The sequence below is a fragment of the Lissotriton vulgaris genome, chromosome 4_1 (assembly GCF_964263255.1).
Source record: "Lissotriton vulgaris chromosome 4_1, aLisVul1.2, whole genome shotgun sequence".
Classification (NCBI taxonomy): domain Eukaryota; kingdom Metazoa; phylum Chordata; class Amphibia; order Caudata; family Salamandridae; genus Lissotriton; species Lissotriton vulgaris.
The window spans coordinates 600831919-600844394 of record NC_141691.1 but is presented as its reverse complement, the minus strand read 5'-3'; the positions used below and the strand labels follow the sequence as shown (position 1 = coordinate 600844394).

The following is a 12476-nucleotide window of genomic DNA, read 5'->3' as shown; positions in this document are numbered from 1 at the left end:
CGACGGCCATCTTGGATTTCTTCGGCGCCGAGGCCTCCGAAGCCTTCGATCCAACCAGTGCGACTTGCGCTTTCGGTTTCGATACGGGTGTCGTCGACACCGATGGTTTCACTTTCGGTTTCTGCACCGGGAGTGGTGCCGCACCAATGTCCGTGTCCGGGCCGGAAGGCGGAGCCGTGGGACGGGTATCGAGGTCTTGGTTAAGGCCCGAAGGCGATCCCTCGACCTGGGCCTCATAATGGCTGATGGCCCCGGAGTCAGTCTGAGGAAGCTCCTCTTCCGAGCTATCCTCTACGGTGGCAATGGCCCCGTCGTCGTCCCCTACCTCCTCGACGACTTCCTCGAACTCCTAGTCTTCCGCGTAGTAGTGTTCCTCGACCTCCGACGCCGGGTTAGAGTCCGAGACATTCTGGATGGTGTCGTCGAGCTACCGGAATGACCTACCCACCCTCAAACGACAGAGATTACCAGTCCTCACCGCTATACCTAGAGAGGCTAAAGACAAAACCACCAGCAATCAGGAGAAAATCACCAACTGCCTCCTAATCAACTGCAGATCGGCCTCACTACATGCAACGGACCTAGCCGAAGCTATCCTTACACATGACATTGACGTTGCGTTCCTCACGGAGACATGGCTAAACAAGGCATCTCCTCCCTGCCTTGACATGCTGGTACCTCCTCGTTTCTCCCTCATCTCCAAAGACAGGATTGATCAACGAGGAGGTGGGGTTGCTATCATCCACAAGGACAGCTGGAGCATCACAGAAACCTCCTCCTTCGAGTACAACTCATTCGAATATCTATCCGCTGTCATCAAAACCAAAGACAACGACTCTCTACTTTGTCATCTACTCTATCACCCCCCGGGCAGAAACAACGAGTTTGGAGATCAACTATCCAACCTGATTGCACAAGTCGCCCTCGGTGATTCCAACAACATAATTCTTGGTGACCTGAATCTCCGATGGAACGAAATCCACAACCCTCTAATCAAATCGCTATCCAGCCTCCTCGCCGACAACAACCTTACGCAACATTGCACTGAGGAGACGCACTACAAAGGAGCCACAATGGACGCCATCATCGCACAAAAGAACTCAATCACGGTCAACCACATACTACCTGTTGACTGGTCAGATCATCATATGATCCTATTTCACATCAATCACCCCATCATCCCGCTCAAACCTCCCCAAGACCCCCCCAAATGGTCAAGAAACCTCTCCCAAGTACCCCAAGACATTCTAGAAGGTCAACTAAGTTCACTTCTTCCAGACAACACTTTGCACCTCTCGACCAATGATCTCATCGACCACTACAACTCCGAGCTAGTTTCCATTCTCGATAATCTAGCTCCACTAAAGCTCAAAAGAAGCCGTGCCACCCCTTCTAGAACCTGGTTCAATGCGGACCTCAACGCAGAAAGAAGATCCTTGAGAGCCAAAGAAAGAAAGTGGAGAAACAACCCAACAGCCATCCTTCGCTTACAACTAAAAACAGCACGCAGGAAATACAACAACCACATCAAAAACAAGAAATCCAGCTTCTTCCGAGAGGCACTAGCCAATTCCAAAAACAGACCTAAGGAGCTCTACAACATTATCAGACGTCAAACATCCAAGCCTCTGCCCTCACCCCTGCAAGAGTCCAAAGAACTATGCGATAACTTTGCCACCTTCTTCGACGATAAAGTCTTAAAAATCGAATTATCTCTAGACATCAACAACTCACACCTCCCGAAGAACAACGCGGCCATCCCACAGGCCCTACCATCCGGCTCCTCCCCCCTCCGTTGGCTAAGCTTTCGCCACGTGCAGGAAACTAAGATAATCTCGTTGATCTCGACCTCCAAACCATCAGCTCACATCTCAGACCCCATATCCCCCTCACTAATCAAAAAAACGAAGCTCACCTTAGCACCTATCTGGGGCAAAATCATAAACAGCTCCCTACAAAGCGGAGTGGTCCCCGACTGTCTAAAAATGGGACAAGTCACCCCTTTGCTGAAAAAACCTGGTCTTGACTCTACTGACTTGAACAATTTCAGACCGATATCTAACCTCCCTCTACTTGCCAAAACACTGGAACGATGCGTTCTCCTGCAATTGACTCATCATCTGGATAACATCAATCTCCTAGACCCCCTCCAATCCGGCTTCAGACAAGGCTGCAGCACAGAAACCGCGATGCTGAACATCATGGACGATATTCACGGTTCCCTTGACGCTGACAAATGCTGCCTCCTCATACTCCTTGATTTATCCGCAGCTTTCGACACGGTGGACCATGAGCTCCTCATCAAGACTCTGCAAGTAAGAGCTGGCCTCGGCGAGGTAGTTCTCGATTGGTTTCCTCCTTTCTACACAACAGCTCGCAAATAATAAAAATGAAGAACTTCACCTCCGAATCCCAGCAAGTCAACAGGGGTGTCCCCCAAGGATCAGTACTTTCTCCTCAGCTCTTCAACATCTATATGGAGCCGCTCGCCAAACTACTCAGGAATGCCAATATCCACTTCCACCTCTACGCGGATGACACACAGATCTACCTGGAAACCTCTTCAATTAACGACATCCACCGAGTAAATGCCGTCTTAAATGATGTTCAAGATTGGCTGACAAAGAATCACCTGAAATTCAATCCCGACAAGACCGAAACTCTTCTCATCTCAAACAAAGAAGACAACCCTCAAATCATCGAGTGGCTGAAGTCGATCGATGCTCTTAAAGGTTCTCTCACGCTAGCTGATTCCGTAAAATCTCTGGGCTTCACCTTAGACCCCAAACTAACCTTGACAAACCACATTAAGAACTCGGCAAAAAGCGCATTCTTTAACCTCAGACTGCTGAACAAAATCAAACCTTTCATTCCCAACAAGGACCTCAAACTAGCCACGCAATCTCTAGTTTTATCTAGACTGGACTATGGGAACTCAATCCTAACAGGCATCCCCAAATCACACCTGGCTCCATTAAAAACAACATTGCATGCAGCAGCAAGAATGATCACAGGATGCAAAAAATCCGACCACATCTCCCCTGCACTCAAAGAACTTGAATGGCTCCCGGTGGATATGCGTAGCACCTTCAGAACGGCCTGTCTAACCCACAAGGCCCTCCACACCGGAAAACCAGAATACCTGGCAAACAAACTCACAAAAGCTGGCCAAAGTAGAATCTTGAGAAGCTCTAACTCCCTGCTGCTCATCCTACCAAAAACCAGAAAGAAGAAAACTGCGGACTGCTCCTTCTCAGGGAAATGCCCCCAAAATATGGAACCCTATCCCCCCCGCATATCAGAACCATACCGTCCTATGCGGAATTCAAGAGCCAACTCAAATCCTTGTTCCTCATCCGTTCCCTAGGTCCTGGGTAACTAGGATCAACATCCATCCCCAGAACTATGTGAGAACTCTGTACCCTATTGCCAAGAAGTCCTACTGTACAAACTTCTCCTCTCCCCTAACTGTCATTTGATGATCACCTTTATTTGTTACTTGTCTTTTTGTCCACCTTTTCATGCCTTTACTGTAAAGCGCTCTGCTACCTTCGGGTCTTGTTAGCGCTATAGAAAACTTCTAAATAAATAAATAATAAATAATCCTCCTCGAAGATGTTCGCCGGAGGGGGTGCCGAACTCTGGGCCTGCAGTCTTGCGGCCCGGCATAGCTTGAGAGTCTTCTCCGACCGGAACTTGGAGCAGGCCATACACTTGGCCTCGTCGTGGTCCGGTGACAAGCACTTATTGCACACTGGGTGCACGTCGATGTGCGGGTACTTTGAGGCACACACTGGGCACCTCTTAAAGGGACTTCGTTCCATGATGAAGTAGTCTGGAGCGTCGTGTAGGCCCGTCCGCGCAGAAAGCACGCGGAAAGGCAGCAATGGTTCGGAGCCGATGAACAAACAAACCCGAACGATAGACAATACTGACGCGAGTCCTAAAGACCTTTTGGTCTCAAGTAAAGAAAGTTAAACAACTATCGATTCCGACAGAGGGAACCGAAACACATCCGAACCCAATGGTGGAAAAAAACAATCTGGGGATGGAGTCGATGCCCATGCGCACTGTAGTCCAGGGGAGGAGCCACCTATCTCGTGATACTTCGAAGACTCTTCCAGGACAACAATGTGCAATCATCCGGACCCAACACTAGGCGGCGATCTATGCACAGATATGAATTCAGCAGCCCACATGCCTCGAACTCACTGTGCTTACCCCGGGCGTGGGCCGCAGATGTTGCCACAGGGGTCAAACACTTCCCAGGAAAGACCATGGGCAGACAGGGGTCTCTCGCCACTCCACAATCTAAATTGAGGCCTCACTACCTGGGCCCTGTGCCTCATGCACCCGCCTGGTCCGCGATGAGGATTGTTGGTATGGAAACCCAGGCTGCTGTGGCTATGTGTTGTTCCTCAGGAAGATATGATCTTCTTGCCTTAAATGTTGAGGTCAGATTTCGGTGAAGCGGTCAGTCTTGGGCTGCTCTCTGACCTCGCCCAGCTGCCCGTGGGTGTTGCTGGCAGATGCACCTCTATGGGGCGGATTCGGACGCTTGAGTTCCGCACCACTCTTGGTGGCGTTCGGTCTGTGATGGGTCCGGTGTTTCAGTGTGCTGCATCATACCATCTCGTAGCGCCTTCCGATACAGAGCTGGCGACCCCCGCCCCCTCCATGCAGTCCCGCGGCCTCTGTCCTCACCTCAGGCAATATTCCTCACTTGCGTGTCTCTGGGGGTATGGCGGCGCGGTAGACCCAAGGCCAGCGGCTTGGCCAGCCTGATTAAGTGGGCACACACACCGCCTCGGCACTCACGCGAGGTCCGACGCACGCACCCGCAGCAGGCTGCACTCTAAAATGGACTTTATCTGGGCCCCCGGGTGATCAACAAAATCCACTGATGAACAGGGCACCGGACGTCCTCCGGTAGTTGAATCTCCTTTCAGGTTGCGCATAGATGAGCCGGATATACGGGGGAGAGACGGGATTTGCGGAGCTTTTATAAGCGGCGGCCATTTCTCTTCGCCGCTCAGCCACTCCAACAAAATATTCTTTATGTGTTTTGTTGTTTTCAAACCTTTACAGCTACTGCATTTAAACTGATGCGCACACTTTTATTGAAAAATAAATGTGAATTAAAATAATTGATGGGAAATGTACTCTTTTACATAATGAAATGCCAGCTGGTTAATGCGATCACTGCAGATGTCTATTTGTGAGACCATAGTCACAGAATCTGTGTTTATAGGGCTATGAGGTCCCAGCACGTAACAGAACACACTATAAATATATAACTCATTAATTTGTATTACACACAATACAAGATAGGCTGCAAAACAATGACTTTCTGAACATGATAAAACAAGTCTTCTCAAAGAATACATATTAGTAATAGCTAATCAGACTATCTAGTGCAGACAGTTTTATAAATCCATTAAAAGGACACTGTCGAAAACTCAGCCTCCTTAAATAGCCTCTCAAAAAGAATAAAATGTTTTAATCTCAATGCTTGAAGAGACTACATAAATACCGAATCCTCTTTCACTCTAACACAGAGGTACCTCCAGATATCCCTTACCGATTCAGGGATGGTTGTTTTTAACAAAAAGTATGCAACTGTTTTTGTGAAATTAAAAACACATGGACACCTTGGTTCCCATGCACTCGGCCAACTTTGGCCTCTGTTTATATGCAGATGTCCTTTCAGGTGCATCAAAAGGGTGGCAGGGTGAAAGAAGTCAAAAAGGGTCCTATTCGGAGCCTTAATTGCCCGAGCCACTGGGGCATAAGAGTACTAGAAAGCAGAAAGGAGCAAAATCCATGGATAACAGCAAAGAGATAGCCTAGAGAAGGACTTCTCATAGAGATGTCCTCAAGAAGGTGTTGAGAAATGTGGGTTCTTTTTTTAAAAGGACATTTTTACCACTAGTGAAACAAGTGGATTTGCACTGGGGCAAAGGTGAAGGGCACTTCACCCCAATTATGGATTATCATAAAGTGGGTAGGAGGCTTTTTCCTTCTTAGCACTGGGGCCCCGATCACCCTTGCTGCACTGAGAACAAATCCAAGCAACAAAGGGGCGAGGCGCGGGTATTCTTCCCCTTTTTGACAAGGGGTTAAGACACAGGAGTTATGCCCCAGTGGAGTGGGCAGGAAAGTAGGTATCATTGGTGCAGTGGAATTGGGGCCCTGGGGTGCCTATTAGAACTGTTGTACTACCATTACTTGTTTGTATTAAGGCTCAGTCCACCTTTGCAGTGGCAGTGTGGCTTTGGGCATCGGACCAATGGCCCAAGAAAGGTAAACATTGAAGCAGAGGAGACCTTAGCATAGGCCTCACAACTGGCAGAAAGAAGGGTGGGAGGTTGGAGTAGGGGGGTAACAAGAGCCTGCTTCGCAAGGCATTAGCTCTCATTATTAGGCAGGCGCAGTGAGACTTGGACAGGAGTGCGATAGGTCCACTGCATCACAATTATCACTGTCTTGCTTTATAAAAATGGCTTGCGGGAAGCCTCAATGCTGAGGCCACCCATGCTGTAATGAGACCGGCAACGTGTTGCAGCTCATTTTCTCTGAAAGAGAGAGAGTGTTTCAAGACTAGAGTGAAGACCAGGCTTGGTGGGGCAGGGGTGAAAGAGCAAGCAGGGATAGCATGCTACTCAGACCCTCTGCAGTTATCAGTAGTGCAGAAGGTGCAGTCGCACTGCAGGCCGGAAGAGTGAGGGGTGCAGAATACCCCAATTAATTGGAGAAGTGTTTCTTGTTGTCCATTTCCGTTTTAATTTTTTTTTTTTTACGTGTTTGCACTTTTAAAAGTCTCACATTTGGTGTGGATTCCGAGCTACTGAAAAAGAACCCCAGGAAATGATTTTCAGGGCTGCACTCCCTGCGTTCTTCCCATGTTTTCCACAAAGCTTTGGAGGAGTGGCCCGATTTCAAATCATTTTGGCTGAGGGGACTCAGAGCAAAATCTTTTGGAGACCTCTGACATTGAAATTGAATTGAATTTAATGTAGACAGAGCGCGAATTGCTGCCCGGGGGCGTCCAAGCGCTAGCATGACAGAGCGCTAGCCTAACATAGGGCTACCCATTCGCTATCAGCCAGGGTCTCAACAGGTAAGTCACATATACAACATATGTTACATTATTGCACCATTTGTAGACCGCAGACATATTGAGAACACATTCAGAGATTTCACTCTACGCAGTTCCTTCACCTTCTCACGCAACACTAGGTGGCATAGTCAAGCAAAGGATGCCCACTCTTTACATGCACACGCTGCATACAAGACAAAACTATGATCGCGATGGTAAACGAGAGTCCGATCAATACCTGCGAAATGGGAGATGGAAAGAGCATCAAACAGAGGTCGATTAGTGAGAAAAAAAATGCCCTCAAGCTGACAACTAACTGTTGGTAGACTGCAGCATAAAAATAAAGGGATCAACAGCATTTCGCATAATAACTACAGGTACCAGAGAGTCGTGCACGTCCTTACCTTCTGCTACTCCCCAAGGATACTGCCGCCCACGGACTCTTTTGCCATTCACTTCAATGGAAGTATTACTACCGACCACGGCAAGAGGTAAGCGGTCCTAAAAACAGAGAGGAGATTTAAAGAACTGTGTTTAAAAGCTACTACATTAAATATTTTGAGGTGTCGGCTTGTACGTCAGGAATGAGAAAAGTCTTAACAGCAAAAACACGTAGCAAAATGTGACTTCTTTTCATACTGGCATTACAAGAAGTACTTTGAAAATGAGTTTTTAATAGCCTCAATAACCACGTTGCTGACAACATGGGGGAAAAGGTGAGCCTAGGTCTGGATCGGTGCGGACTCAACGGCCACAGGCGCTCTCATCAGATAAGAGGGAGGCACTATGTCTTCATAGGCGCACCCTACAGATTGTTTTTGGTCCAGGGTGCCTTCACACAAACCTCACAGAAATACAGTTTTGAAACTTGTAACTTGAATTTTGACCTCAGAAAAACGTAATGTAAAGACCTAAAGTGCTTATGTATTTGTAACTGCTCTTATGCAAAGTGCTCTGACGCACACCGGGACTAATCCATGGTATACAACACAGATAAATACTGGACTATGGGCCATGTTCACACGGGTGGGAACCAGTGCAAGTTAACTACACTTATTTCCCTTAAAAAAATGAAGTTTCAGTTAAGTTAGAGAGTTATGTTTAGGGGTGTACTGGCTACAGCGTAAAACTTAGGCACAAAGGGCCTTATGTTTGTACAATGCATTTGGTAAAAGTGGTCGCAATATGCATCGACTTTTACAGAATGCATTGTTTTTTTGCAAACCAGCATACGTTTAAACAATCAAGTTACTTACCTTTGGTAACAATATATCTGTAAGAAACATTAGTTAGTTATAGATGCCTTACCTTAGAATTACCCCCAGGCGTCAGACTGGATCCGGAAAGTTTTTTCATCAGCAGTTCCTCTGCACGTCGGAAGGTGGCGCCAGTCGGTGCCGCGTCCGTCGTCAGCGTCGCGGTCCCCGGGATTAAGTCTGAGTAGCTTCTTATACGCCACCCTCGCGCGCTGTCAGTTCTGTACACGACTTTCCGCATCAGAAACGCAGAGCCATGCAAGACACTGACCACTGGTGCACAGAACTAGGGCTCCTGAAAGGAGATCCTTAACCCTAGAAATCAGTTGGCAGAACGGGGAGGATGGGTGGGGCAGTAAGGAATTTATAACTAACTAATATTTCTTACAGATATATCGATACTGAAGGTAAGTAACTTGTTCATCTGCAAGAAACACATTAGTTATAGATTCCTTACCTTAGAATAGATACCCCAGCAATACCAAACCCGGTGGTGGGTTTGCAAACCAAGATCACACCAGAAAGTCCTGGAGAACAGAACGGCCAAAGAAACAGTCTCTCCGGACTTGGCTGTCCAGACAATAGTGTTTCGTAAACGTGTGCAGTGATGCCCACGTAGCTGTCCGACAGATGTCATGTACAGGAAATTCTCTACCCAAAGCAGTAGTGGCTGCCGTCGCCCTGGTGGAATGGGAGTCTCCTTTTCAGCCAGAGAATAGCATGCCTTAGTACACAAAATGACCCATCGAGAAATAGTGCGCTAGTGTACGGACTGAACTTTCACATAGCCAACAAAGAGTTGGTCACCTATCCGGAACGGTTTTGTGCGATCCAGATAGAAAGAAAGCACACGTTTTGGGTCACACGTTTTGGTTCCAGACTGTGGAGCCTCTATTCCTCTTTCAATGGAAAGAAGGTGGGCAAAGTGATGGTCTGCCCCATGTGAAAGGCAGTAACAACTTTAGAAAGGAAGGATGGACGGGTCTTGAGAACCACCTTGTCAGGATGGACAGACAGGAAAGGGGGTTTGGAGGAAAGAGCCTGGAGCTCACTCACTCTTCTGGCAGAAGTGATGGCCATCAGGGACGTAGTTTTTAAAGTCAGGAGTCTCAAAGGACAGTTGTGAAGTGGCTCAAAGGGAGCGCACATTAAATTGGTTAAAATGAGATTCAAGTCCCACAGAGGCATAATGAAGGGAATAGGAAGAAAGAGATGAGTTATGTCTTTCAAGAAACAGCTAACAACCAAGGACTTGAAAAGAGAAGGTTGATCTGGCAGGTGAAGGAAGGAAGGCAGAGATGGCTGAGAGATAGCCTTAGATAGTGCCCTGAAAAGAGCCCTGCTGGGCTAAAGAAAGAATGAACAATAGGACTTCAGAAAGAGGGACAGAAAGGGGATCCACAGCCTTTGATGTGCACCATGCCACAAACGTATTCCGCCGGCAGGTGTATACCTTCTTAGTGGAGGGACGCCTGGCTGCCAAGATTACATCTCATACTTCCGGAGGCAGGTCGAAAGACGTCAACTGCCGCAGCTCAATCTCCACGCAAGGAGGTGGAGGCAGGACAGGTTCAGGTGGAGGACCGTCCCCTACTGCTGCGACAGAAGATCCTCCCAAAGAGGCAGGATCTATTGCCATGTTGAGCAGCTCAGGATACCAGACTCTTCATGCCCAATCCGGAGCCACAAGAATGACTTGGGCTCGGCCGCGCCTGATCTTCAGCACTTTGGGCAGAAGTGATATAGGAGGAAAGGCGTACAACAGAGCGCAACTCCACTCACGGCGAATAGCGTCGCCTAGCATGTGCCGCCTTGGAAATTCCAACGCGCAGAATTGCTGAAATTGTGCGTTTTCTTCTGAGGCGAATAGATCTAACCAAAGCTCTTCCCACTGTTGAAAGAGACCTTGCACCACCTCCGAGTGAAGACGCCATTCGTGATCCATCATGCATCTGCATTTGGTTTTGGACACCCTGGCGTTCAGGGAAATTAGCAGGTTTTGAACCACCAGGGATATGCCCTGATGTTCCAGCCATGTCCAGAGGCGGAGGGCCTCCTGATATAGGGTACACAACCCCACCCACCCTGTTTGTTGCAGTACCACATGGCAGTGGTGTTGTCTGTGAACATCTGCACTACTCTCCCCCAGATAGAGGGAACAAATGCTTTTAGTGCAAGACAAATCGCCCGAAGCTTCAGAAGGTTGATGTGGAACCCGGACTCCGCCGGAGCCCAGAGGCCTCTGATCTCCGCCTCTCCCATGTGGTAGCCCCATCCCAGAAGGGATGTCTCTTTCACCACTGTGTGGTCTGGTTGGAGAAGGGAGAGGGATCTGCCGTTGACCCAATCCCGGTTCGTGAGCCACCACTGCAATTGACGTGCAGTGTCCCTCCAAGATCTGGATGCAATCAAACAGATTCCTGTGATGCTGTGCCCACTGGAACTTCAGGTCCCACTGCAGAGCCAGAATATGCCACCTTGCATGATCGACCAGCAGGATGCAGGAGGCCATAAGAGCTAGCAGCCTCAGGGTCACCCTGACCAAAACCCGGGATAGAGCCTTTAAGATCAGAATCATAGCCGGAATATCCTGGACTCACTGCTCTGGAGGATTGATCCGAAACCGTGTCGTGTCCAGAACCACTCCGATGAAGAGGGAATCAGGTGTGACTTCGGCACATTGATGGAAAACCCCAGCAAATGCAGGAGGTCGGACATAGTCTGGAAGAGGGAGACGACTGCCTGGGGCGAGTCCGCCTTCAACGGCCAGTCATCGAGATAGGGGAAGACTGACACCTCTGATCTGCGCAGATGAGCTGCGACTACCACCATCACGGTAAGTTGAAAATGCTTGTGGCCTACCATGAACCATAGGTAACGCCGGTGGGCAGGCAGGGCGGGGATGTGAAAATAAGCGTCCTGCAAGTCCAACGCTACCATCCAGTATACCGGGTCGAGGGCAGACCAGGCCTGAACAAGCGTCAACATCTTGAACTTCCCCCCCCAGAGGAAGTGGTTGACGTTCCGGAGATCCAAAATATGAGGCAGGCCTTTGTCCTTCTTGGGGACCAGAAAGTAGTGGGAATAACAACCACAACCTACTTCTGGGACAGGGACGCACTAATGGCTCCCTTGGCCAAGAGAGCCGTAATTTCCTGCTGGAGAAAGGCCAAATGATCCTTCAACATGCAGTGGTATTGCAGTGGCATGGCTGGAGGGGTAGCCTTAAAGGGGAGGCAGTAGCCCCTTCGGACTATCTGCAAAACCCACCTGTCCGACGAGATGGTGCGCCAATGGGGAAGGTGATGGCGAATCCTGCCTCCCACTTGCGTTTGATGGGCCTGAAATGTCGTACTAGGAAGGTTTGGAGGCTGCCGCCGAGGGGAGTTGGTGGACTGGCCCACCCGCTAGCCCCCCGGAACCACTGCGGTTATTCCCACATCCCCGGCCGCATGACGGTTGGTTACCTTGCTTCGGCCTGTGGCTCTGGGCGGGACGTAGCGGGGCAGCCCTTCCGTAGCCACGAAAGGGGCAAAAAGCAGACTGCGCAGAGAAGCCGGAGAGGCCCAAGAACTTGGCCGTAGCCCATCAGTCCTTGAAACGCTCTAGATCGTTGTCTGCTTTGTCGCCAAAAGGCGACGGCCATCAAAGGGCATGTCCATCAAGGTGTTCTGGACTTCCCCCGAAAAGCTATTGGATCCCATCCAGGAGTAGCGACGAAGGGTTACAGACGTGGAAATTGTCCTGCCTAGAGAGTCGGCGGTATCCGACCCACAATGGATGGTAAACTTAGGGTCATCCCTCCCGGCGGCGATAGCCTGGGAGAGCACTGTCCGGGCCTCCTCCGGAAACTGGGGCAGCACCTGCGCAACCGAATCCCACACAGAGTGGGAATAACGGCCCAATAGACATACATTGTTTACCAACCGCAGTCCCAAGCTGGCTGAAGAGAAAATTTTCTTCCCAAGACGGTCCAGCTTCTTGGATTTCCCTTTGTGTGCGTGTGTGTGTGTGTGGGGAAAAAAGGGGGGGGGCTGGTGGAATTAGGGAATGCGCTCTTGAAAGTGGATGCTTGGACCACTAAGCTCTTCGGGATGGGGTGTTGGGAGAGGAAAGTGGGG

The 12476-nt window shown here is 49.3% G+C and overlaps 1 protein-coding gene across 6 annotated transcripts in view; it reads right to left on the bottom strand.

Annotated features, from left to right (window-relative positions):
• Window positions 1–12476, bottom strand: part of SEPTIN7 (septin 7) — a 508515-nt gene that overhangs the window by 104330 nt on the left and 391709 nt on the right. For all 6 annotated transcript variants that reach the window (XM_086964822.1, XM_086964825.1, XM_086964824.1 and 3 more), the window contains exon 8: window positions 7504–7600. In XM_086964822.1, the coding sequence (XP_086820948.1) occupies window positions 7504–7600 (97 nt within the window). The remainder of the gene's footprint in view (window positions 1–7503; window positions 7601–12476) is intronic.